This window comes from Narcine bancroftii, chromosome 2 (genome assembly GCF_036971445.1).
Source record: "Narcine bancroftii isolate sNarBan1 chromosome 2, sNarBan1.hap1, whole genome shotgun sequence".
NCBI lineage: Eukaryota > Metazoa > Chordata > Chondrichthyes > Torpediniformes > Narcinidae > Narcine > Narcine bancroftii.
The window spans coordinates 103,777,585-103,805,473 of record NC_091470.1 but is presented as its reverse complement, the minus strand read 5'-3'; the positions used below and the strand labels follow the sequence as shown (position 1 = coordinate 103,805,473).

General features: G+C 43.2%; 1 protein-coding gene across 1 annotated transcript in view; it reads left to right on the top strand.

Annotated features, from left to right (window-relative positions):
• Positions 1-27,889, top strand: part of LOC138752915 (zinc finger matrin-type protein 4-like) — a 148,800-nt gene that overhangs the window by 102,470 nt on the left and 18,441 nt on the right. The window contains 2 exon segments of the mRNA XM_069915528.1: positions 4,453-4,606; positions 27,641-27,853. Coding sequence (XP_069771629.1) covers positions 4,453-4,606; positions 27,641-27,853 — 367 coding nt within the window.

The following is a 27,889-nucleotide window of genomic DNA, read 5'->3' as shown; positions in this document are numbered from 1 at the left end:
GTTTAACAAATGTTTAGTGCCACTGATATTACTTCTGTCTATTTGTCTTTAGCCTGTCTCTACTGCCCAATTGCACAACTTCAAAGCTAGGTAACATCGATGAGAATCGGCGTAAAGTTCTCTCCACCTTCCTTCTCCACACGAGTACCTGCTTGATCATTCTCGCTGCTTGTTAGGTTGGCATGATGGGGTCAGCAGTGCCAACCTCGCCCACCCTTTTGTGTGGGCACAGTAGATTATCCCTCTCTGCGTGGTTCAAGTCTTTGCTCAGTGTCATTGATCCTCTGCCAAAGGAAGTTTCCACAACCATACATCTTGCTGTGGACTTTGCTTCCATGTGTTCATGTGGCCTGTTATATTTCTGCAATTCAACTTGGCCTATAAGTCAAATTAAGTCACCTTTATTTGCCATTCATACCATGCTTGCACCGTAAAGATGAGATACCGTTTCTCTAGGACCACGAAGCAGATTTACATAAATATAAGTTAAAATATCACGCCATATAAAGGTCCACGGTTCACCATCCACATATGTTCTGGGAATTCAGGAGCCTGATGGTCTGGGGGAAAAACAGTTGCCCAATCTGGACATTAGGGCCTGAGTGCTACGGTACCTCCTACCAGATGGCAGAAGGGAGAACAGTTTACGTAAGGGGTGTGAGGAGTCCTTCACAATGTTTATTACTTTCTACATGCATCAAGTGTTGTAGATGTCCGACACGGTAGGAAGAGGTTCCTCAATGATCTGTTGACTCCATTATCCTCTGCAGGGTCTTGCAGTCCAAGGTGGCTCAGCTTCCAAACCAGACGGTGATGCAGTTGCAAAGGATGCTCTCGATACATCCTCTGTAGAATGTAGTGAGGATGGAGGGTGGGAGATGGACTTTCCTCAGCCTTCGCAGGAAGTAGGGGCATTGCTGGGCTTTCTTGACAATGGAGCTAGTGTTAAGGGTCCAGATGAGATTCTCTGCGAAGTGCACACTAAGGAACTTGATACTCTTGACGACCTCAACGGTGAAGCCGTCAATGTTCAGTGGAGAGTGATCCCCCCACCCCCCCCCCCCCCCCGCCCGCCCCCGGCACCTCCTGAAGTCGACAATCATCTCTTTTATTAACGTTCAGATCCAGGTTGTTGGCTCTGCACCAGCCTGTTAGCAACTGTACCTCATCTCTGTACGCTGACTCATCATTCTTACTGATCAGGCCCATCATAATTGTGTCGACAGCGAACTCGATGATGTGGCTCGAGCTGTGTTTTGCTGCACAGTCGTGAGCCAGCAGAGTGAACAGCAGTGGACTAAGCCCGCAGCCCTGGGGGGGCCCCCGTGCTCAGCGACATGGTTTTGGAAGTGCTGTTACCAATCCAGCCTGCCTGAGGTCTCCCCAACAGGAAGTTGAGAATCCAATTGCAGAGGGAGGTGTTTAGACCAAGCTGCTCAACTTCCGAGCTGAAGTCAATGTATAGCATTCGAATATGCATGTCCTTATTTTCCAGGTGGGCAAGGGCGGTGCCGATGCCATCATCCATAGAGCGGTTGAGTCTGTATGCAAACTGCAGGCGGGGTTTCCATTGATGGGACATCAGGAGCTTGATGTGCCCCATGACGAGCCTCTCAAAGCACTTCATGACGGTGGACGTGAGTGCGACAAGAGTGTAGTCATTGAGGCAGGACACAGATGACTTCAGATGATGGTGGCAGGTTTGAAGCACGTTGGGACCATGACGCTTTTCCACAACTTGATCTCTCATCTCAGGCTCCACTTCACCGAGACCAAAAGTTAAATTTTTAAATGTAGAGTAACAGCACTGTAATAGCCCCTTCTGGCCCATAAGCCCATGCACCCCTACCAAATTAATCTACAACTCCTGTACATTTTGAAGGGTAAGAGCACATGGGGAGAACATACAAACTCCTTAAAGACAGCACCGGATTTGAATCTGGGTCACTGGTGCTGTGATAGCATTATGCCGCCTATTTTGAGGCATTTTTAAAGCCTATAAATGTGCCAGTGTTGAGGATATTAATGGCCTACTCTTGGATAGCCCAACTGAATCAAAGCCAAGGCTTTAGAAACCTTTCAACTCCCCATGAAATAAAAGGCTTGTATCTCTCCCAGAGTTGCCATTGGATTTCTACCCTCCCATCTCAGTCCAGCTCTTACCTGTTAACCTGTGCACCTCTCCATTCCCCTTCCTCCCTCCTCTCCACCCCCCAACCATCTTTTTATTTAGCCTTCTTCCTGTTTTCCCTGATTCTTTTCCAAGAGCTCATTGCTTCCAATGGATGTTGCATGGCCTGCTGAGTTTCTCCAGCACCTTTGAATCAGAATTTATTGTCATGAACTTGTCACGGTATTGTGGTAGCATCACAGTGCAAGCATTTTTATAACCCGCCTTACAAAATAAATAAAAAATAATGTAAGAAAAAGAAAGTCCAAGTGTGGCTATTTGATCGTTCAGGATCTGATGGCAGCAGGGAAGAAACTGTCCTTGTGCCACTGGATGCTCGTCTTCAGGCTCCTGCACCTTTTTCCCGATGGTAACCTGGGTGGTGGGGGGGGGGGTCCTTGAGGATAGAGGCTACTTTTTTAAGACACCGCCTCTTGTAGATGTCTTCGATGGAGTGAGGTCTGGTGCCTGTGTTGTCGCAGGCCGAGTTAACAACCCTAGGGAGGTTTTTTTTTTGTCCTGAGTGTTGGTACCTCCATACCGGACAGTGATGCAACCAGGCAGAATGCTCTCCACGGCAGACCTGTAGAAGTTTGTGAGAGTTTTCGGTGACATACGGATTCTCCTCAAACACCTCACAAAGTATAGCCACTGGTGAGCCTTCTTTGTGATTACATCGACATGGTGGCTCCAGGACAGATCCTCGGAGATGTTGACACCCTGGAATTTGAAGTTCTTGACCCTCTCCACTGCTGGCCCCTTGACGAGGGCTGCTTTGTGTTCTCCTAATTTCTTCCTGAAGCCCAAAATCATCTCCTTGGTTTTGCTAACGTTGAGTGCAAGATTGTTGTTGCTCAATGAGCTGATCTATCTCTCTCCTACACACTTCCTCATTGCCGTCTTTGATGTTGCCGATGACCGTGGAGTCATCGGCAAATTTGCAGATAACATTGGAACTGTACCTGGCCACACAGTCATGGGCGCAGAGTGAGTAGGGCAGTGGGATCAGCTCTGTAGGCTAAACTAAGCAAAGCAGAGCCAACTTTGTGGATTACATTAGATTTCTTTCATTTGTTAATGGGATCTGGATGTTACTGGCAAGAGCAAAACTGCCTCTGAGAAGGTGGTGGTGAGCTGCTAAAGAAGTTTCCTCAGTTAAGAGAATTAAAGGTAGTAAACCCAATAGCAATGAACAGCCAGCAATGTAACCTGTCCCCTGGGGTCTCTTATATAAACAAAACTGAGTAAACTATTCCAGAATATTTAAACGTTTTTATTTCATGTTGTACTTTTATGTATGTATATGATTATTATGTGCTGTGTGAGAGATTGTGTGTGTGGGTGTGTGTGTGTGTGCGTGCATGCATCATGGTCCAGAGAAACTCTCTCATCAGGTTGTATATATGCAGTCAGATGATAATGAAACTGAATGCAATGTATAGAGATAGGAGATGGGATTTCGGAGCACAGTACTGATTGTGGGACAGTTTAAAGTTACTGGGTTAGGTATTCCCTTTCACAGTTTTAATTTCTGTTCTCTTAGAAAGGCACGTGGATGCAGGGAAAATAGAGAATTATAGTTGTGAGGAAGGGAAGATTTAGTTTGCTGAAAATAAAAACACAATTCTGGAGAAACTCAGCAGATCAAACTTTATGGAATAAAGATAAAGATGCATAACCAACTTTTGAGTTAAACCCCCCCCCCTTCTTCTCCCATCTACCTTCACTTTCCCTTCTGTCCCCTTTCATGGAGCCAAAATTAATTCTCACCTCTCCTCTTATCATATCCAATTGACACCTTTTGTTGGTCTGGATTCCTCCCCCTCCCATTCTTCCCCTTTTCTCTTGCCAATCTTTAATTCAGACACCTGCCTGTTTTTTTTTGCTTCTACCTTGGACTCAGGCCCAAAGCATCGGTAATATATATTTACCTCGTATGGACGCTGCAGGATCTGCTGAGATCCTCCAGCATTTACTACAATCATAGCGTCTACAACCTGTGTTTCACTCGATGAGTGACATGTAGCAGGCATCTGAATAAAATGTTACAGGGGAGTGGCGAGGTTTTGTTTATTGAGTATGTTTACATAAGTTGGCACAATACTGAGGGCTGAACACCCTGTGCAGTAATTATGTTCTATGAATATATGTCTTTATGATTCACTACTTTTGGAAACAGGGGTGGATGAAAGAGTTTCCCCCAGAACGGTTGGGAAACTGACTGCCAAGAGGTGTATTTCCCACGAAGGGAGCGAAGTGACAGGCTTGTCTTCTTTCTGCAGGGAAGTGACGACGGAGATGTGGACAAGAACAAATGCTGCACCCTCTGCAACATGTCCTTTACATCAGCCGTGGTGGCACAGTCCCACTACCAAGGGAAAATTCACGCCAAGCGACGGAGGCTGTTACTGGGAGAGGAGCCGCCTTTGGGAGCAGGTGGGCCCTGTTTACTGACTTTGATCTGACGCAGAGAGGGGGTAACACGTCCAGAAGAGAAATGATTTGTTTATTTATCACATGCACCGACGTACAGTAAACAGCTCTGTTCTCTGTGATCTCCACATCGAGCAGGTCGTGCAATGTCGAGAGCAATGCAACTGTAATCAAATAGTGCAGGGAATAGAGAAAAAATAACATAATAAAAAACAAAGCAAGGGTATTATCTTTTACCCAATGAGAGGTCCAGTCCAGACTCTGATAACACTGGACAACAATTTTTTTTAAAAAAGATTTGCTTCCTCAAAAAATAAATTAGAAATTATGATAGACAACTTCAAGTTGAACACAAAGATCATTTCTGATTTGCTGTATCACCTAGGAAATTGGAGAAACATTTTAGTTTTTATTGAATTTAGCATGTTTAATCTAACTGTCATGCTGACAGTTCAAATGATGATAAAAATGTTTTGCCGCTGATTTTCGTTGGTACTCAGCATCTGATGCCTCTCATGTCTGTGTCCAACAATAGTCGGCCAGCATTGATGGATTCCAGTTGCCCAGATGCCGCTTTTCCATGCTCGCAATGTCCTGATGAAACCTTTCACCGTGATGGTCACCGACTGCACCAGGATCAGCGGGGAAGGAGTCCAAGTGCAAATGCAGAAAATGAATTTTCAGTGTCACATCAGACTTCATGGGGATTTGTATGGTTGGAGTAGACTTAAAATATGACAGGAAGTCACAAAAAAATTGGTTATACCTAAAAACAAACAGCATGTAATAGGAAAATGTTAAAGTGATTTTTCATTGATCAGCAGCCCAAAATCCAGAAATCACGGGCACTGTCCTGATCCATCCTCGAGGGGGAGGAGAAGTCTTTACATTTGACCATGAAAATGTCCTATAATATCTGACCTCTGAGGGGATGGGGCAGTCACACAACTTGTTGGTTTAGCACTACCATTCGGAACAAACTATACAGATATAACTGGAGAATAAATGAACCAAGCTTCTTTTAAGCAGGTCCAGATAGTGCATTATACTGTAATTGAGAAATTGATTTTGCACATCTCACAGCATATTGCTGGCATCCAGCATAACAATGCAATCTTAAAATCTTGACAATACTTCTCTGGCTCCCCCTGAGACTAATTATTCTTTAGAGAGGCAGAGAGGATCGTAGCTTAATGAACAATGCTTCAGGTTATTGAAAACATGTGTTTTGTTTTGCTTAATAGCCAAAGCTATTTTATGCTGAATGAGAAAGGGACGTAGGTAATTGGGGGCAGATTTCATGATTTCCTAATTGCAGGCAGGAAGACACACAGGGTGGAAAGAGGCCATGCCACCCATCACATCCGTACCGACCAGCAAGCAAGTTCAATACATGGCATTTCATTATAAGCCCCAAGCTTCTTTTTCTCTGCAAGCCAGGCAGAATTTCTTTTTAGTGGTTGTGCAAAAAAAAAACTCAATACAAAAGAGAAAAACGTAAACAAGAGGGAAGTCCCTGTGCAATATAGAAAATAACTCTGCAGTAATAAATAACGTGTGAAGTAAGAGTCCTTAAATAAGTCCCTGATTGAGTTTGTTGTTGAGGAGTCTGATGGTGGAGGGGTAGCGGCTGTTCCTGAACCTGGAGTCTTGTGGCCCCTATACCTTTTTCCTGATGGCAGCATCGAGAACAGAGCGTCTGCTGGGTGGTGGGGGTCCTTGCTGCAGTGTTCCCTGTAGATTTTGGTCCCCCACATTCCTCTCAGTTTCCTCCCCCCCCCCCCCCCCACCACAAATTCCACTGCTTTCCCTACACACTCGGAGCAGGTTGCAATATTACCTAATCAATGTGTATGTCATTGAGGTTGGGAAGGAAGCCCGCACGGCCGCATGGAGAATGCGCCAACTCCACACCGGCAGCATCCATTGTCAGGATCAAACTTGCCTGGCTGGAGGTTTGAGACTTGGGATTCTGCTCTCTGCACCATGGTGCAGCAACGTCTGTGCCAATGCAGGGGACAGGAGAAGACAACAGAGAGTTGTGAACTCGGTCAGCGCCATCACGGGCACCAGTCTTCACTCCACTGAGGACCTCAGCAAGAGGTAGTGTCTGAAAAAAGCAGTCTCTATCATCAAGGACCCCCCACCACCCAGGCCATGCCCTCTTCTCACTTCTACCATCGGGAAGGAGGTACAGGAACCTGAAGGCGAGCACCCAGCGGCACAAAGGCAGCTGCTTCTCCTCCACCGTCAGATTTATGATTGGACAATGAATCTACAGACATTGCCTCACTTGTTCTCTTCTTTTGTGCTAATTTTTAAATTTACAGAAAAGTAATTTACAGCAATATTTGCACCTGTAATGAACAATACAACAACTGGCAGCACACATAATCATGTCAATGAACCTGGCTATGATTCTGTTAGCAATCTTTGAGCAGACCAACAACAACCTAACGGGTTGCTCTCCCTCACACATGATGCACCAGACGATCCCACTTTAAGGGACGCTGAGACAGATCACCTGACGCTTGATCAAAGGACTTGATCGGAAGGTTCTGCTTTCAACTCCGAGTCTGTTTCAGTGGAAAGAACCAAACTGGGGGGGTGGGGGGGGAAACAGTCAAGAGTGGCCTGCACTCAGACCATATCCCTCCACACCACACCCATCCATATTCCTATCCAGACTTTTCTTTAATGTCGATATTGAGCCCACATTCTCAGTTGGCAGCTCGTTCCACATTTTCTGAAGTTCTCCCTACTGTTCCCTTTAAATATTACCCTTTCACCCTTAACCAATATCCTCTAGTTCTTGTCTCACCTAACCTCAGTGAGAGAAGCCTGCTTGCATTAACTCTATCTATACCCATCATAACCTGCATTTGTATTTCTTTCCTGAAGTGTTATATTCAATTTTAGACACACATCACGGCCCTTTTGGCCCTCATGCCTGTGCCGCCCAATTTACACCCAATTGACCTATAACCCCTGGTACATTTTGAAAGGCAGGAGGAAACCCACTCAAAAACGAGAAGAATGTACAAATTCTTTACAGGCAGCGCGGGAATCGAACCCCCGTCCCGATCGTTGGCGCTGGAACTGTGCTGTGTTGTTGGCAGGGTTTACATTGTGAGCATCCTTATCTTAATTGAGATGATAAATGCACTGCAGCTCTTTAATGCATATATCAACATTAGTCTCCGATCCAGAGGCAGATGTGTGAAATCCAGCTGTTTTTCACAGGGGAAATTAAACATTTTTGCAAATGCTGTTAATTCAGAATCAGATGCCTCAGAGGAACGGGCGCCCCTGGCGGAATCTCAGCTCCAGCTGCTTCGCAGAGAGTTGGGGGGGTTGGGGGAAGAGAGGAGGGAACGCTGGTGCTTGCCTTCTGCGACCGACATCGTCAACCTGCTTGCTGGCCCCGTCCCCGAGCTGACGGAGTGTCCTTGGGAATATTTTGTCCGGTCCCGGAGATTTATCCACCTTTATCTTTTTCAACACAGCCATCACTACCTCCTTGGTTATCCTTATATGCTTCATTACCTCCCCACTATTTTTCTTTACCCCAACTGGTTCAATATTTTTTTTCCCTAGTGAATACCGAGGCAAAGAAATCATTCAAAATTTCCCCCATTTCCTCTGACTTCTCACTCAGCCTACCCTCGCTATCTACAAGGGGTCCAATTTTATCCCTCACTAATCTTTTACTTTTAATGTACTTATAGAAACCCTTTGGATTTATTTTTACTCTGTCTGCGAAAGCCTCTTCTTTTTTGGCCTTTCTAATTTCTTTCTTAAGATTCCTTCTACACTCCTTGTAGTCCTCCTTCAAATTGTCAGCTCCCTGTTCTTTATACCTCTTGTATACCTCCCTTTTTCTCCTAACCAAATTTCCAATATTCCTCGAAAACCAAGCTTCCCTATGACTTCCAGCCTTTCCTTTGATCCTCACTGGGACATAACTACTCTGTACCCTCAAAATTTCTTTTTTGAATATCCTCCATTTTTCATTTACACCCTCACCTGAAAATATCCTGTCCCACTCAATACTCCCCAAATCCCTTCTTATTCCTTCGAAATTTGCTCTTCTCCAATCCAGAACCTCAACTTTAGGCCCCTCCTTGCTCTTCCCTAAAACTACCTTAAAACTAACAGAATTATGATCACTAGACCCAATTGGATCTCCAACATTTATGTCTGATACCTGACCTTGCTCGTTCCCTAACAGGAGATCCAGTATTACACTGTCCCGAGTCGGTTCTTCTACTAATTGATTCAGAGAACCATCTTGAACACATTTAACAAACTCTAGCCCATCCAGCCCTCTAACTGTATGGGTATCCCAATCAATATGAGGGAAGTTAAAATCTCCCATGATTACTACCTTATGATTCTCACACTTATACGTTATCTCTCTACACATTTGTTCCTCTAGTTTTTTTTTACCCATTTGGTGGTCTGTAATACACTCCTATTAGCACCCTCATATCTCCTTCACCCCTCAATTCCACCCAAACAGCCTCACTGGACGATCACTGGTTATGTGGTTATAAGAACCTGTTTCTGTGCTTCAGGGCTCTATGGTTCACCTTAACTCAGGGATGAGGGGTGAGGGAGGCACCTGTGTAATGACTTGATTCATTAGATTTATTGTTAGAGTACATACATGACATCACATACAACCCTGAGATTCCTCTTGCATGCAGGCAAGGCAAAATTACCACTAATTGGTGATGCAAAAAAATAAACTGTACACACCATAAAATGTAAACAAAGAACTATCAACAGATAACAAATGTAAAGAAACTGACTGCAATACAGAGAGAATAAAAAAGAAAATCAATAAAGTGCAAAAGTAAGAGTCCCTGATTGAGTTTGTTGTTGAGGAGTCTGATGGTGGAGGGGGAGCAGCTGTTCCTGAACCTGGTGGTGTGAGTCTTGTGGCACCAACACCTCTTTCCTGATAGTAGCTCTGAATACTGAGCATATGGTGGGTGGTAAGGGTCTTTGATGATTGCTGCAACCCTCTGACCGCAGTGTTCCCAGTGGATGTTCTCAGTAGTGGGGAGGATTTTGCCTGTGACATCTTGGAGGACTTTACATTCAGGAGTATTGGTATCTCCATACCAGACAGCACACTTTCCACCACCCATCTGTAGAAATTTTCCAGGGTTTCTGGTGTGCAAACTTTCACAAACTCCTGAGGAAGTCGAGGTGCTGACATGCTTTCTTCATGGTGCCATTGGTGTGTTGGGTCCAGGAAAGATCCTCCAAGATAGTGACTCCCAAGAAATTAAATTTGCTCACCTTCTCCACCTCTGATCCCCCCAGTGATCACTGGATCGTACACCTCTGGCTTTCCTTTCCTGAAGCCAACAATCAGCTCTTTCATTTTGGTGACATTGTGTGCTAGGTTGTTGTTGGTGTACTATACAGCCAAGTTTTCAATCTCTATCCTCCATGCTGACTCATCCCTTCCTTTATACAACCCGCTGCCATGGTATTGTCAGCAAATTTGTAGATTGTGTTATTGACCTGAGTGCCATTTGACCCTTTACATCTGCCGGCAAGGCTGAAAACAAAAGGTTATCTCGCTGTTAAAAACGATAACCATCACACAAGTATTATGCCTTCATGTTCAGTGTTACGCATCAAAATGTAGAGCGTGTTAAACCAGATCAAGTGGCATCTGTCAGGCTGACGATGAAGTGACATTTGCTTGTGTGAATGATAAATTGCAAGCTTACTTTTTCGATGTGAATTTCTTGTTAAATACATTATTCGGCATCTTGCAACAATTCGATTGGCACAAAAGACTAGAATAAATCCGTCTTTGGGCAAATCCATTCAGTGGTGATGCAAACAGCTGACTGGAATGAGAAAAGGCGCATTTCTCTTGAGAGAAAACGTTAGGCCTTTCAATCTGTCGACGAGTTATTTCTGTCTAATCCAACCAATGTGTTCAAAATGGATTCATGCTGTTTGGAGTTCGTCTGTTCTGTTTTCTTTTGTTGGGAATTGCCACTTTTCACAAATTTGATGCTCTTTTACCTCTCGCTGACTCAAGAGAGTTGTAAAAAAAAATCTGTTCTGGAATAAAAGGCTTGTTGGCAGGTCTGAAAAAAGAATGTTTTTGTTCAACTTAAAATCCAAAATAACTTTTCAGTGCGCCACTTCAAAGCATCTGACCAGAACACCCTTCCTCAGAACCAGAAATGTGAAATTCAGAGAAAGCAGTGGCGTTGACTCTTGCAACTTGTGAGTTTGTTCAGAGAAAGTTAAAATATTAAAATCACCAAAAATGCTGAATTAGGTCGCCACCAGAAGTGTGGCTGAACAACCTCGAGGCAATCCTTTGCATTTGGAAATGGGAAACGTACGTGTCTGGAAAGAGGGCCCCGGCCTGATCATTTCTCTGTATGGATGCTGCCTGACCTGCTGCGTTCCTCCAGCATTTCTCTGCTCCAGATTCTGGCACATGCAGTCGCTCTGTGTCTACAGTGAGAGGGGCTGAATGCTCTATTCCTGCTGTGACAGAGTATATAGATATGTTTTTGGGAGATAAATTGGGAAAGGTTTGTTAGAGATTGTTGTTTACAAAAGGCAACAGATGAATGATCTTGTTAGAGCTGTAGATTGTCTAAGAGGGTCATGTGGTTTTGCAAGTAGAGAGAGTCAAACAGGTTCTTCTCTCAGAGAGAAAGAGAGAGAGAGAGAGACAGACAGACACACACACACACACACACACACACACACACACACACACACACACACACACACACACACACACACACACACATCACTTCTACAGTGTTTCAGCCAGCAGAAGTAGCTTGGACTGGAACAGGACAAGCTGGCAAACTTATGGAAAGCCCCCTTTTGGAAAAGAGCCAAGTCAAAGCTCTTGTGGTTCATGCAAGAGGCGAGGACTGGCTGTCTAATGTTTCACTTGGAATAAGAAACCAAAAGGCACTCTGTAGTGACCTGAAAGAAAGAGGTTATCATCTGGAGAATCCTGAAGGGGCAAGTTTCGTTAGCAAGACACTGAAGTGACTGATGGAAGTACATCAGTTGTGGATATCCTGGAACAACAAATCTCTCTCTGAAAACTGACAAGAACCTTCCTGAGCAGTAACCATTACCTTTCAACCACCAAAGCCTGGTGAACTTTATACATGTTAAATTCTGTGCAGAGTATAAGAATAGCCTGCAACCAATGAACTTGGAGGAATGAGAAGTGAGATTGGACTGTGAACCAAATAACTTTTCTGAACTTAACACATACATTGCATATACATGCGCTTAGAATTAGAAGGGGGTTAAGTTTGGTTAGTTAAGTCAATAGTGATGTTAAAGTGTGATTCTGTTTTCATGTTTAAAGATAATTAAAAGCTAATTTTGGTAAAGTAACCATTTGTCTTGGTGAATATCTATTGGCTGCTGCGTTTTGGGGTCCTCTGGGCTCGTAACAATGGTCAACTGGAAAAGGGGGCGCCAGCACTGAACTGAGCCAGTGAGAGATTTAGTGATTTCATCCTTGGACTACAGGTGGGCAGGCTTTGGACTCGCTGTCACCTCGGATATGGAGGTTCAGGATGCGCTTTATGAGGTACTCTTACATGATCTCACGCACACCTGGAAAAAGCCTCATGGCAGCTGACACACTCCCTCACTCCCCACTCAAAGATGGTGTGACACGTGCCGACAGTGACCTTATGGAAGATACTAAGGTCTACATTGAGTCTGCATGGGTCAATCTCCCGACAAATGACCAATACCTGGCTGAGCTTTGCGAGCAGCTGCGTGCCGACAGCGTTTGCACACAAGTCATAGGATACCATGTTGAGGATTGGGCAGTCAGGATCCAGCAGCAGGGACCAGTCAAAGACTGAGAAGGCAGTTCTAAATGTGAATGATAGGCTTTTCCTGCATGGCAGGTTAGTTATTCCTGCTAATATGAGAAATGGTATACTTGAGAAAATACGAGAGGGCCACCAGGGGGTAGTAAAGTGCAGGGAACGCACCAGTCAGACAGGTTGGTGACCTGGACTAAGCAGTCAGATAAGTGAGCTTATCTTTAAATGCAGAGAATGTATTAAGAAAAGGGCAAATCCAAAAGAACCTCTGATGCCAACCAAACGTCCAGGCAAAAACTAGGTGCGGATGTATTCACTCTCACCTATTTGTTAGTGGCAGACTATTTCTCTAGGTTTATAGAAACAGCGCAGCTCAGTCCAACAAGGTCCAGAGATGTAATTGTTCATCTAAAATCTATGTTCACACGACATGGCATCCCAGAGGCATTCATAAGTGACAATGGGCCACAATTCTCTAGACATAAAATGAAGGACGGAGCATGTAACCAGGCTAGAGATCCCTATCGTGCCTTATCAGCCTAAAGAGCCACACCTCTGAGCAACGGCTACGGCCCTGCCTGTTTACTCATGGGGCGCCGCCTTCGCACCATATTGCTTACCCTTCTAGAGAGGTTGCAGCCGGCTCTACCAGACTTCCATCACAAGGAGAGGAAGAAAAGATGGAGGGATGCAAAACATTTTAATAAGAGGCACAGAACAAGCGACCATGCAAAGCTGTCCGCTGGAGACCATGTTTGGATCTCTGATGCAAGAGCATAAGGCACAGTGACGTCCATACACCACAGCCCATGGTCGGACCTGGTTAGCGCACCACAAGGAACACTGAGGAAGAATCATCACCAGCGGGGAGTCTCAGGGCGAGAATCTACAGGAGCACTTGCTGGAAGTGGACACTGCTGCAGAAGCAGGTTCAGGGACTCTGTCACCAGCAACAAAATCCCAGAGTATGCCTGGCATCACGAGAAGTTATAAAACCACAGAGAGTTAACCTGTGAGAGACTGGAGGGGAATAAAAAGAGTTCAAAGGAAATGTGTATTGTGAATATTGTTCATGTTAATTGAAGTGTGCAGAAGCCGCAGCTAAGGTTAACTTTGAACTTAAAGTAAGGGGGATGTGGTGTAATGTTATTTGGCATTTGATGATGTCACGGGGGCGGGTTTCAGTCTTATGTTTTCCTGGGTCAGACGGAGCAGTGGAGCAAAGAGGCGGCCCGTATGAAAAGTGTACTGTGGGTTAGTTTTCAGCAAAGGTTCTGAGCACTGAGCTCAAAGTGGTCTCTAGTGTGAGCATGTGAATCCAACACAACCCTTAGGGGTCACTTTTTGTTTTCCGGCACTTTCTATGACCAGGTCCCAATGTTACCGAATTAAAGAGGTACGATCTGAAACCTGTTTGGCTGCAGCAAGAAAGAATTTACGTTAAGCAGAACGTTATGTTCATTGTAAGAAAAATAATCAACTTAGCTCCCAGCTCTCCAAGTTCTGAAACGTCGTCTTCTGAACTGTGACGGAGCCCAGGTTTTGCCCCATGAAGGCGTACTTCTAAATCTGAACTTTGAACTTTGAGTTGCCCTCCTGCTGCGTGTGCATCACCCAGGCTGACAAATGACCCAACTTCTAAAAATCCAACTTTTCCCGTTCATTTTTAAAGTGCTTTTCAAGCCTGTAATAATAATATTAAACTGTTTTGTGATATTCACTGATAACTGGATACAGTACACATTCCATCGGGAGTGGATATTCAGAATCGGAACTTATTGCCTTGAATGTATCACAAAATTTGTTGTTTTGCAGTGGTGTCACAGCGCAAATATTAGCATAAATTACATTTCATAAATAAATAGATAGATAGATAAATAAATAGATAGATAGATAAATAAATAAATAGATAGATAGTGCGAGAAAATAGGAGAAAGTAAGGCAGTGTCTGGGGTTCTTTGTCCATTCAGAAATCTGATGGCAGTGGGGAAGAAGCTGGACACTCGTCTTCAGGCTCCTGTACCTTTATCTCGATGGTAGCAGGGTGAAGAGGGCTTGGCTTGGGAGGTGGTGGGGGTGTCCCTGAGGATAGAGGCTGCTTTCTTAGGACACCGCCTCTTGTAGATGTCCTCGATGGAGTGAAGACTGGTGCCCGTGATGTCACAGGCCGAGTTAACCGCCCGCTGGAGTTTTTTTTCCTAATATTCAATTAAATGAAGGAATAATGGCAAGTGTATGTGGATTTATACAATATGGGTTACTACGGAGAATGTTGTCAAACAATGTAGGCGGGTCAGTGGGTGGTAGAGTCTGGAGGGAGTTAATGGGAACCTGTGAAGTGGGGCATACTTAGCCGATCATTATTCCAGTGCCAGTGACCCGGGTGCAAATCCACCGCTGTCTGTGAGGAATTTATACGCTCTCCCCTGTGACCATTGTTAAACAAGTAAGTCGGCAGATGCTGGAGTGCAATGCAAAACCGTGCTGGAGAAACTCACCAGGTCACGCAGCATCCATAAGAAGTAAATGGCAATCAATGTTTTTCTGATTTATAGAAAATTACAGCACAGTACAGGCCCTTTCGCCCACGATGTTGTGTCAACTCATATAATAAACCTACTCAGATAGAGTAGCCCTCTATCATCCATGCACCTGTCTAAGAGTCTCTTAACTCTCCCTATTCCAGCCTCCATCACCATCCCTGGCAATGCATTCCAAGCTCCTACAACTCTGTGTAAAAAATAAAGACGCCCCTTCCACCTTCCCTAAACTTTCCTCCCTTCACTTTGTATAGATGTCCTCTAGTGTTTGCTACTCCCACTCCGGAGAAGAGACACTTTATCTATGCCTCTCAAAATTTTGTAGGACTTCTCATCCTTCTTTGCTCCAAAGTAAAAAGTACTAGCTCTGCTAAAATGCATGGTCAATCCAGGTAACATCTTAGTCAATCTCTGCACCCTCTCCTCCACATCCTTCCTGTTAAGAGTTGACCAGAACTGAACTCAATATTACAAGTGTAGTCCAACATTATCTCTCAACTCTTGAACTCAAATCCCTGACTAATGAAGGCCAGCTCATCGTAGGCTTTGTCCAATCAACCTGCGCGGTGACCTTGAGTGACCTATGGATTGGGACCCTGAGGTCTTCCACTCTGCTAAGAACCCTGCCATTAACCATGGACTCTGCCTTCAAGTTTGACCTTCCAAAGTGCATCACTTCACACATATCCAGATTGAACTCCACCTGCCACTTCTCTGCCCATCTCTGCCTCCTGATGAACAACAGGAATGGAATCCTTCCATAACCTGGAGATGGTGTATACTGCCTTTATACATTCTAGTGCACATATAAGACGTCCCATCACCCTGGGCATCTCTTGGGGCAGGTGTTTGTGATTTGTATGAAGCTGGATAGGTACAGTTACCATCATTCGATTTGCATTTATCTAAATGACTGAACTCTGGACCTGCCATTGAGCGTGGCAATCAATCTTCCAAAGCTATCAAGGTTTTCCATACCACTTCTCCCAACTGTGGCAGCTCCGGGTGTTTGATTGAAATTGCTTTTATAACTATGAGCTCAGACACCGCAGAGGCAAGGAACATTCAGTGATCCTGTCGCACTTATATTGCTCTGAATGTGGCTGTCAAAATTAAAGATAGCCCAAGAAACCGAGCACCCTACGACGACAGCTGATATGGGAACAGAAAATGAAATGAGATTCTTTTCAGAAGAATAGCTGACCAGGTCAAACCTGTGGAAGAAAACATTTCCATTCTCATTTTGTTGAATGGAAAATAAAAATGAACAAGGGAAGATCTGAATCCAACATTAAAGGCCCTCAGTAGTGGTCAGATAGCACAGGAAAAGATGGTGCCAATTTAGTGCCTGCCCCTCAGTGCTGATAGTCAGATGGAGTTGAAGATAGGTTGAGGTATATTACAGATTGACTGAGTGTGTGTATCGCAACAACCAGCCTGTAATAAGACCCTAAGAGCAGAAATATACCATTTAGCCCATTGCGTCTGCCCCGCCATTTAATCATGAACTGATCCATTCTCCCACTCAGCCCCACTGCCTCAGCCTCAGCTCCCTATAACGATTGATGCCCTGGCTAATCAAGAACCAATCAATCTTTGCCTTAAATACACCCATGAACCGGCCTCCACAACCTCCTGTGGCAACAAATTCCACAGATTTACCACCCTCTGGTTGAAGAAATTCCTCCACATCTCTATTCTAAGTGGACGCCCTTCAATCTTGAAGTTGTGCCCTCTTGTCCCAGACTTTCCCACCATGGGAAACCTTTCTGGATCTACTCCTTTCAAAAATCAAAATATTTCAATGAGATCCCCCTCATTCTCCTAAATTGCAATGAGTACAGGGCAAGAGCTGTCAAATACTCCTCATGTGATAACCTTTTCACTCCTGGAATCATCTTTATGAACCTCCTCTGAACCCTCTCCAATGTAGCCATTGCCACCTGACAGTCTTAGAGTGTCAGAGACTGTTATGGGCTACCCAATATTTTTCTGCATTGCTCAATAAAAATTTTATAAAAAAAACACTGCGTAGGACAACATGGTTTGCTCAACTCTGTTACAGCGCCAGTGACTGGGAGCAGGGTTCAAATCCTGCGCTGTCTGCAAGGAGCTTGTACCTTCTCCCTGTGTCTGTGTGGGTTTCCTCTGGGCGCTCCAGTTTCCTCCCACCGTTTAAAAAAAACATACAGGAGTCATAGGTTATTTGGGTGCAATTTGGCAGCACAGGTTTGTGGGCCAAAAAGGCCTGTTACTGTGCTGTATGTCAGAATCAGAATTAATTGTCATGAACAAGTCATGAAATTCAGTGTTCTACGGCAGCATCAGAGAGCAAACATTCATATTATGACCATCTTACAACATTACTATAAAAAAAATAATAGGGCACGAAAAGTCAGGCAGTGTCTTTGGTTCATTGATTATTCAGGGATCTTAATGGCGGAGGGGAAGAAGCTGTCCTTGTGCCACTGAGTGCTAGTCTTTAGGCTCTTGTACCTTTTCCCTGATGGTAGCAGAGTGAAGAGGGCATGGCCTGGGTGGTGGGGGTCCTTGAGGAGAGCGGCTGCTTTTTTAAGACACCGCCTCACGTCGATGTCCTCGATGGAGTTAAGTCTAGTGCCTGTGACGTCGCAGGCTGAGTTAACAACCCTCCGGAGTTTATTCTTGTCCTGGGAGTTGGCGCCTTTTTTGAAACAACCAGCCAGAATGCTCTCCACGAAGTAGAAGTTTATGAGAGTCTTTGGTGATGTACCGAACCTGCTCAGACACCCTACAAAGTATGGCCACTGGTGAGCCTTCTTTGTGATTGCATCAACAATTACACATCTAAATTAAATTAAATGTACAAGTTCCCTGCGTTATTTTGCATCCATTTTCCCTTTGCTGTTTGTCACTGCTCAAGTCTGGAGAAACGCATGCAAAATGCTTCTGTCGTGTGCAAGCTCAGTTGGGTCACTACCCTTCTGAGATTTTATTTCTGAGATCTAACTGAGATAACTGTAGCTAAACCAATGAAGTTATTTATTCATTGTTCAGGCCAAGGCTACAAGATAGAGCCCAAAGCTCGGGTAGAATTTACAAGATTATGAGAGACACAGATGAGGTGGGGATCCAGCACCTTTTTCCCAGGGCAGGAATAGCAAATAACAGAAGACATCTGTACAAAGTAAACAGAGGAAAGTGTAGGGTACGTTTTTTTTACACAGAGAGTAGTCGGTGTCTGGAATGCCTTGCCAGACGTGGAGGTGGAGGCTGGAACAATCCAAGACTCTCATATTTATGAAACAATTTTTTTTTGTATGTATGAATACTTGTCCTGCATATGTATGGTTTGTCTGTATGTGTTTATGTCTAGTTGTGTGTTTGTGTGTTTTGGACCGAGGAATGAGAATACTGTTTCGTCAGGTTGTATTTGTACAATCAGATGACAATAAACTTGACCTTAAATTTAAATTTTTTTAAAATTAGTATATTCCAATTACTTTAAAATCCTGTCACCACGGTGTCTGTGCCCAAGAGAGCATTGCCTGTGTTGGGCAGTGTACCACGAGGGGTTGCAGACTCCAGGGGTGCAGCGGAATGGCACAGGGCACAAGAAACAGGGAGAAACCCCACCCCCCCCAACGTTGAGAATGAGAAGCATGGGAAGGTGACCATGACAGCGGGGTGCCCAGAAGCTGAAGGACTCCAGACAGGGTGCAGACTGTCGGCGACTTGCGGTCCACAGACTGTGGGCTGCTGGAGACTGGCTCATCGGAACTGGGATTCAAGAGGGTGGGGTGGGCAAGAAGGGCTGAAAGCTTCCTGATGGTGTCGGAAATTTGGACCTGGAGCTCGGGTCGCCGATGGTTTGGACTGGAATCTGTGGGGCATCAGAGGCTGTGGGAGCGCTGGAGGTGAACTTGGAGGTTCCAAAAGGCCTTCGATAAGGTCCTGCATAAACGACTGGCTTCCAAAATCAAGGCTCATGGGATTGGGGGAAAAGTATTGATGTGGATTGAGAACTGGCTGGCAGGTAGAAGACAGAGAGTTGGGATAAATGGCTCGTTTTCTGAGTGGCAGGCGGTGACCAGTGGGGTACCACATGGATCTGTACTGGGACCCCAGCTGTTCACAATTTACATTAATGATCTGGATGAGGGGCTTGGATGTAATATCTCCAAATTTGCAGATGACACTAAGCTAGGAGGGGTTGTGTGCACGGAAGAGGGGGTCAGGAAGCTCCAGTGTGATTTGGATAAATTGAGGGACTGGGCAGATACATGGCAAATGCTCTACAATGTGGATAAATGTGAGGTTATCCACTTTGGTAATACAAACCGGAGGGCAGATTACTATTTGAATGGCAATAGATTAAGAGATGGGGAAGTGCAGAGAGACCTAGGGGTACTTGTACATCAGTCTCTGAAGGCGAGCATGCAGGTACAGCAGGCGGTTAAAAAGGCAAATGGTATGTTGGCCTTCATATCAAGAGGGTTTGAGCATAGGAACAAGGATATCTTACTGCAGCTGTACAGGGCCTTGGTGAGACCACACCTGGAGTATTGTGTACAGTTTTGGTCACCTTATCTAAGGAAGGATGTTCTTGCAATGGAGGGAGTGCAGAGGCGATTCACCAGGCTGATACCTGGAATGGCAGGAATGACTTATGAGGAAAGATTGCGCAAATTGGGATTGTACTCACTGGAGTTTAGAAGATTGAGAGGGGATCTCATAGAGACATATAAAATTCTGGCAGGACTGGACAGAATGGATGCAGATGGGATGTTTCCAATAATGGGAAAATCCAGAACCCGGGGCCATGGTTTGAGGATAATAGGCAAACCATTTAGGACCGAGATGAGGAGGAATTTCTTTACCCAGAGGGTGGTAAATCTGTGGAATTCATTGCCACAGAGGGCAGTAGAGGCAGGTTCATTAAATACATTTAAGAGGGAATTAGATCTATTTCTTCAGTATAAGGGTATTAAAGGTTACGAAGAGAAGGTGGGGACGGGGTACTGAACTTTAAGATCAGCCATGATCTCGTTGAATGGCGGAGCAGGCTCGAAGGGTCGAATGACCTACTCCTGCTCCTATCTTCTATGTTTCTATGAATCCATGGACACCCAGTGACCCCAAGGGACTCTCTTTTGCTTTCTCTTATTGTTTGAGGCGCTGGGCAATGCTTATGGCAACTCTTTGCCTTACAGCAGTTGAAGTATTTCACGTCGATGTCCTCGATGGAGTGAAGTCTGGTGCCTGTCACATCGCAGGCCGAGTTAGCAATGCCCTGGAGTTTCCCGGCAGTGATGCTCTCCACAGTATACCTGTATAACGCATCTTAAATCTGTCGAACTCACGTTAAAAATACCAGCACAGAAAACAAAGCTAACCATCACAGGTGTAACAGCTGATGAACAGAAAGCAATCCCAGGGTGTTTTCTGTTTACAGTGCCTCGATCACAATGAATCTCGCAGTGACCCATTCCCGGCACTTTTAAAGACAGGGTTTCTTGGAAAAGCTCAAGTTTTCACTCAGGTGCAATGAGAGGAGGCACTGCCCACTGGCCGATTCTAGAGAAGCAGGTAGCAGACGAGGTCTGCGAGCAGCGTCAAAATGGATACATTTTATCAAGAAATAAAATATACATTTTTGCATGTAATACAGCAATGCAAAAAACATGATTATCTATTAAGCAACATCAGAAACATAAAGGGGTTATCGGGGCAGTAGTCTCTCAGTGGTAAGTACCAGATGGGATAGTCTTCTACAGCGACTGTAGATCAAAACCTACAATTTTAGTGGAAATTCTGGAGGTCGTCTTATCCACTCAGTCACCTTATACACTTCCGTCTCAGTTAAAGGTATCCACCCTCCTAGGCAACGTTGTTTGCTGGTAGATTGGTCCTGCCACTTAGCACTTTTTAAAAATTATTATGTGGGGGTGGATTTCCCAGGTCGATCCAGCATTTAACTGCCCATTCCTAATTGCTCTTGAGAAGGTGGTGGGGAGCTGCCTAATTCTTTGACTGCTGTTTAAGCCATGCTCCCAGTGATTGATGTCCATGGGGGAACGGGAGATCCTCTGTATTGGCTTAAGGTCCAATGCTTTGCAACGACCATCTCAATTGTGCTCTTGTAAAACGTTGTTAAAATGGGCATCAGTAGCGCTGCTGCATCTTCCTGACTGATGAGCAGGTGCTGTGGGTCCAGGATAGACCGTCCGTTAAATGCATGCTTAGGAATTTGGTGCTCTTCTCTCTCTCTCCAACACGGAGCAGTTGATGTGTAGTTCAGTGTTGACTTTCACCTTCCTGAAGTCCACACCATCTCCTTTGTCTTGTCCATGTTGAGACTATGTATTATATTTAGCTGTGCTCCCTGCTACCCCAATCAAAACGGCTGAAGACACACCGGTTATGCTGGGGACCATTGGAGGAGGCAGAGGGAGATCATCCACTCTTCTCTTTTTTTAAAAATTTAGACATAGAACAATGTAATTTGCCTTTCTGGCCCAAACACACCAAATAACCTAGAACCCCTGTACGCTTTGAAGGGTGGGAAGAAAAAGGAGCGCCCAGAGGAAACACGCAGACGCGGGGAAAATGTACAAACAGACAGCGGTGGATTCAAACCCCAGTTGCTTGTGCTGCAGTGACGTTGCACGAACTACTGCACTCATCGTAACACTGAAGATTCTTGTCCACGCTTCAGGTCCTGATTCCAAACCTCTCTTTCCATTTCCTGTGGTCCCATTTTCCCTGTTCCCTTGCAACTTACCTCGTTTGCTGGAAAAACATACTCCAATACTGTGTAACATCTTTTTTTTTAAGTTTTTTTCACACTATGAACCATATTGACCAAAATACACATAAACGTTTCCCTCTTGAAAATACAGTGTCATTTTCTCCTTTTCCCCCTCCCTTCCCTCTCTCCTTCACCCACCCCCCACTCAACGTTCAACATATATGATATATTAAACCCATTGAACAATGTTATCACACAATGAAAATAAACAAAAAAATTGTGTCATCTACTTTTACATACTGGGTCAGTTCATTTCGTCGTCTTCTCATTCTGTCATTTTAGGTGGTGGAGGCCCGCGGTAGGACTTCTCTGTTGTGTTCATGTACGGTTCCCAAATTTGTTCAAATACTTTGATGTTATTTCTTAAATTATATGTTATTTTTTCCAATGGAATACATTTATTCATTTCTATGTACCATTGCTGTATTCTCAGGCTATCTTCTGATTTCCAGGTTGACATAATACATTTTTTTGCTGCAGCTAAGGCTATCATAATAAATCTTTTTTGTGCTCCATCCAAATCGAGTCCAAGTTCTTTACTTCTTATGTTACTTAGAAGAAAGATCTCTGGATTTTTTTGGTATGTTACTTTTTGTGACTTTATTTAATACCTGGTTTAGATCTTCCCAAAACTTTTCCACTTTCTCACATGCCCAAATTGCATGTACTGTTGTTCCCATTTCCTTCTTACAGCGAAAACATCTGTCTGATACTGTTAGGTCCCATTTATTTAACTTTTGGGGCATGGTGTATAGCCTGTGTAACCAATTATATTGTATCATGTGTAACCTCTTGTTTATTATATTTCTCATAGTTCCGGAGCATAGCTTTTCCCATGTTTCATTCTTTATCTTTATGTTTAGATCTTGTTCCCACTTTTGTTTGGGTTTACAGCTTATATCATAGTTCACTTTCTCTTGCAGTTTGATGTAAATGTTTGTTATAAATCTTTTAATTATCATTGTGTCTGTAATCACATATTCAAAATTGCTTCCTTCTGGTAACCTCAGCCTGCTTCCCAATTTGTCCTTCAAGTAGGTTTTCAGTTGGTGGTATGCAAACATTATACCGAGTTATACCATATTTGCACTTCGTTTGTTCAAAAGATAATAATTTATTTCCCGAAAAACAATTTTCTATTCTTTTGATCCCTTACCTTCTCCCCGATTTTATCTAGCTCTAATCTGGTCCAATCTGGTTTTTCCCTTGTTTGATAAAAATCTGATAGGTATCTTAATTGTGCTGCTCTATAATAATTCTTAAAGTTTGGTAGCTGTAAGCCCCCTTGTTTCTACCATTCTGTTAATTTATCTAGCGCTATCCTCGGTTTCCCCCCTTTCAATAAGAATTTCCTTATTATTTTCTTTAGCTCCTTGAAGAATTTCTCTGTTAGGTGAATTGGTAACGATTGGAATATGTATTGTATCCTTGGGAAGATATTCATTTTAATGCAATTTAACCTTCCTATCAGTGTTAGTGGTAAATCTTTCCAATGTTCTAAGTCATCTTGTAATTTCTTCATTAATGGCTGATAATTTAATTTGTATAGATGGCCTAGATTATTATCTAGTTGAATACCTAGGTATCGGATTGCTTGTGTTTGCCATTTAAATGGTGATTCTTTCTTAAACTTTGTGAAATCTGCATTATTCATTGGCATCGCTTCACTTTTATTTGCGTTGATCTTGTACCCCGATACTTCTCCATATTCCTTCAATTTCTTATGTAATTCTTTTATTGATATTTCTGGTTCTGTTAAGTATACTATGATGTCATCTGAAAATAGACTGATTTTATATTCCTTCTCTTTTATTTTTATCCCTCTTATTTTATTTTCTGTTCTTATCAGTTCTGCCAATGGTTCTATAGCTAACACGAACAGTGAGGGATATAGTGGACATTCCTGCCTAATTGACCTGCTTAATTTAAATTGGTTTGATATATATCCATTTACTGTGACCTTAATGTTTGATATATATCCATTTACTGTCACCTTAAGTCCATTTAATCCAATTAATATATTTCTCTGGTAGGTTGAACCTCTGTAGTACTTTGAATAAATAATTTCATTCTACTCTGTCAAAGTCTTTCTCTGCGTCTAACGCAACCGCCACTGTTGGCGTCTTGTTCCCTTGTACTGCATGGATTAAGTTAATGAACTTACAGATATTGTCCGTTGTTCTTCTTTTCTTAATAAACCCAGTTTGATCTAGTTTTACTATTTTTGGTACACAGTCGGCCAATCTGTTTGCTAATAGTTTAGCTATTATCTTATAATCTGTGTTGAGTAGAGATATTGGTTTATACGATGCTGGTGTTAGTGGATCTTTCCCCGTCTTTGGTATTACTGTAATTATTGCTGTTTTGCATGAATCTGGCATGTTTTGTGTTTCTTCAATCTGGTTCATTACTTCCAGGAGAGGAGGAATTAATAAGTTTTTAAATATTTTATAGAATTCTATTGGGAGTCCCTGCTCTCCCAGCGTTTTATTGTTCGGTAGTTTTTTTTAATATATCCTGTATTTCCTCTATTTCAAATGATTTTATTAATTTGTTTTGCTCCTCTTCTTGCAATTTCAGTAGTTCAATTTTAGCTAGAAACTCATCTATTTTGTCTTCTTTCCCTTCGTTCCCAGTTCGATATTATTGCTCGTAGAATTCCTTGAAGTTTTCATTGATCTCCATTGGGTTATATGTAATTTGTTTGTCCTTTTTACTTGATGCCAATTCTTTTAGTTTGTTCTGTTTTAAGTTGCCAAGCTAGTATTTTGTGCTTTTTTTCTCCTAGCTCATAATACTTCTGTTTTGTCTTCATTATGTTCTTCTCCACCTTGTACATTTGTAGTGTTTCATATTTTATTTTTTTGTCTGCCAATTCTCTTCTTTTTGTTGTATCTTCCCTTGATGCTAATTCTTTTTCTGTACTTGCTATTTCCCTTTCCAGCTATTCTATTTCAAATTGTAGTCCTTCTTCATCTTTGTTACATAACTTATTATCTGCCCTCTGATAAATGCTTTCATTGCATCCCATATAACCATAAAACCATATAACCATTTACGGAGCGGAAACAGGCTTTGTCGGCCTTTCAAGTCCGCACCAGTTCACTAGAACAACTCCACTAGCTCAAACCTCCCGCTCACCGCCACGTGATGTTCAGGTTGAAATTTTTTGATGCATTGATAAACATATCCAGATCTCGGTTTTGCTGTAATAGACAATTGCAAAACTATTCATATTTCTACAGTTGACTATAAAGGCACCCTCCTACCCTCTCCCTCATCCTCCAAACTCCTCCATCATCCCTCCCTCATCCCCAATCCCTCATCTTCCCAACCCTCCCTCATCCCCAATCCCTCATCTCCCAACCCCTCCCTCATCCCCAATCCCTCATCTCCCCACCCCTCCCTCATCCCCAATCCCTCATCTCCCCACCCCTCAAGCACTGGTCCCATATTAAATGCTAGCCCAAATCCCATTTTGCCAGGAGCTCAGTCTTCACTAACTCCCCATCATTCCATAGTATAAATTTATCTTTCACTGATTCCGTATTTATTTCAAAGTACATTTTAATTTGTCACTCAAAGAATTCTCTAAAATCCTGTCTTTTAAGTAGCATGGAGATTAATCTCCATCTGTACGTTCTCGGTGGGATGTCCTCCAGGTCTATTGCTAATAACAGGGGTGAGTGATCTGATAACAATCTAGCCTTATATTCCATTTTTCTAACTCTCCCTTGGATGTGGGCTGACAACAGGAACAGGTCTATCCTTGAGTATGTTTTATGTCTACCCGAATAATTCCTTCTCCTTTGGGTGTTGTCTCCTCCATATATCCAAAAGTTGCATTTCCTGCATCGATTTAACCATTACTGTGAAACATCTTAAAGTGAATTAAAAATTATTGGGAATTTTAATCGGAACACGGTTACCGGAACTTTACGTTGCTTTAAGTGTTGAGCTCAATACAAATGCAAATTTATTACAAATCCTCTGTATTTTATAATTTGTATCTTTGGCAACTGTATTATTAATTAGCGCAACAGGGCCAGCAACCGAGGTTCGTGTCCCACGCTGTCTGTAAGGAGTTTGTACATTCTCCCCGTGTCTGTGTGGGTTTTCCCCGGGGGTCCAGTTTCCTTCCACCGGTTATAGGCTAATTGGGGTATAGGAGTGGCACTGACTGGTGGGCCAGAAGGGGCTATAACCATTCTGTATGTCGAAATTAACATTTATAAAAGCATCTAGCGACCGGAAATCTGCCATTCCGACACCAACAATCGTGAGTCGATGCCTCATAGCTGCTGATCCTGCCTTTTGAGTCTGCAAGCTTAAATGTCATTTAAACCTGCAGGACCAGACATAGTCACTAAATTAAGGGGGTGGAGGGGGGGCTGATGGGAGGTGGCTATGGCAGTGGCATCACTAAGGTTGGTGTCACCCAATGCGGTAACTCATGGTGTCACCACCTGCCCCCCCCCCCCCACACCCCACCCCCCCCCACCACCATGGCCTTTCTCCTGTACCAGACCATACAGAATCCTTAGTAATGTTGCTGGAAAATCGGAATTCCCATACAGCACTGAATGGAATGGCAATAGTAGTGAGATAAACAACTAGAAACATTAAAATTACACCTTTAAATGACAATATCATACGCACAGACTAAATATATTTACAAATCCATCGTTTCATGTGGTTAAAGTGAAAATTCGGTCAGGAAACAATAGAATTTGAAATAAAAATGTTTAAGAACTACATCAAAATTATGTTGATTTTAACATTAAACTTTATTGTTACATTCTCAAAAAAAGTTACTGATCTAGGTTCACAAGTACTAATGACCAAAAGATTGTAGCTAAAACACCAGAACATTAGACAAAAGCAGCGACTATAAAAACCCCAACAGCAACGAAAACAACGATGTGGGCTTGTAGTGTGTGCAGACGAAACCTCGTGATTCAAACTGTCATTGTCATTGGGTTATAATGACAGCTCTGACCAGAGTTCATTGGAAGGTTCAAAAGCATCAAGTTTTGATGCACGTTCGCTGGGCTTAGGAAAAATGTTTTTGTTGTTATAACTAACAAATTTTTATAAACAAAATAATAAATTTCTGCTGCAACACTGCACAAAAACTTTATCATCAGTCATTTTGGTGTCACCCCCTCTGATGATGTCATCCCCACACCCTCCCCACAGTGACACCAATAGGTAATGGCAAGAAACTGCAGTTTAGGACTCTCGTGAATTGAATTGTTATGTCTACCAAAATACAGTGAAAAATTATATTCAATTTTTATTTAGTGTCGTAACGTTGGTTTAAATTAATGTTTGTACTACGAAGCTGCCGCAAAATGATGAATTTTGTGACTTGTCCGTGACAATAAATTCTGATTCTGATATTCTGCCTTCTATCTGGTCAGGCCGTAGTTAAGTACAGCAGGTCAATCAACGATTAATACTGTACAAGGGGCAGTCTTACAGGCTGAACATAAATTAGTCGAAGAAGGTTGTAAACGAACAATAACTTTTTTCTGTTTTGTCATTGGAACTTGTTTTGAAAAGGTTGATTGAATGTTCTGCATTGCACAGTTATAAATTTCTTAACAAGGATACAACGGTTTTTTACAGATAGAAATGGAGATTGATAAAAAAATATTCCTCAGCAAACCTTCTGAGGTACATCAAACAACTGAGCATGCCTTTGACAGAGGATAGCAATTAATTAATGTTTAATTTGACATCTGAATGATGGAAATGTGCATCTATTGTGTAGTTGAGCAGATTTGACAGCATGATGAGTATTTTTCCCTTCTTTTAATGCCCTTCTGCTTGTCTGGTGTTGCAGAACCAAAGCAGATTTCCTCCAATCGCAATTCAACAACAAACCCTCCAAGGCAGAGCAGAGACTCGGGCAGGTTCTGTCAGCTCTGCGATGCTTGGTTTAATAACCCGATGATGGCCCAACAGCACTACGACGGCAAAAAACACAAGAAGAATGCAGCGCGTGCGGATTTATTGGAACAGCTGGGTCAGACGCTGGATCCTGAGGCCCTCAGAGGTAAAAGCTTAGAGGTGAACTCTCGCGGAATTCAAG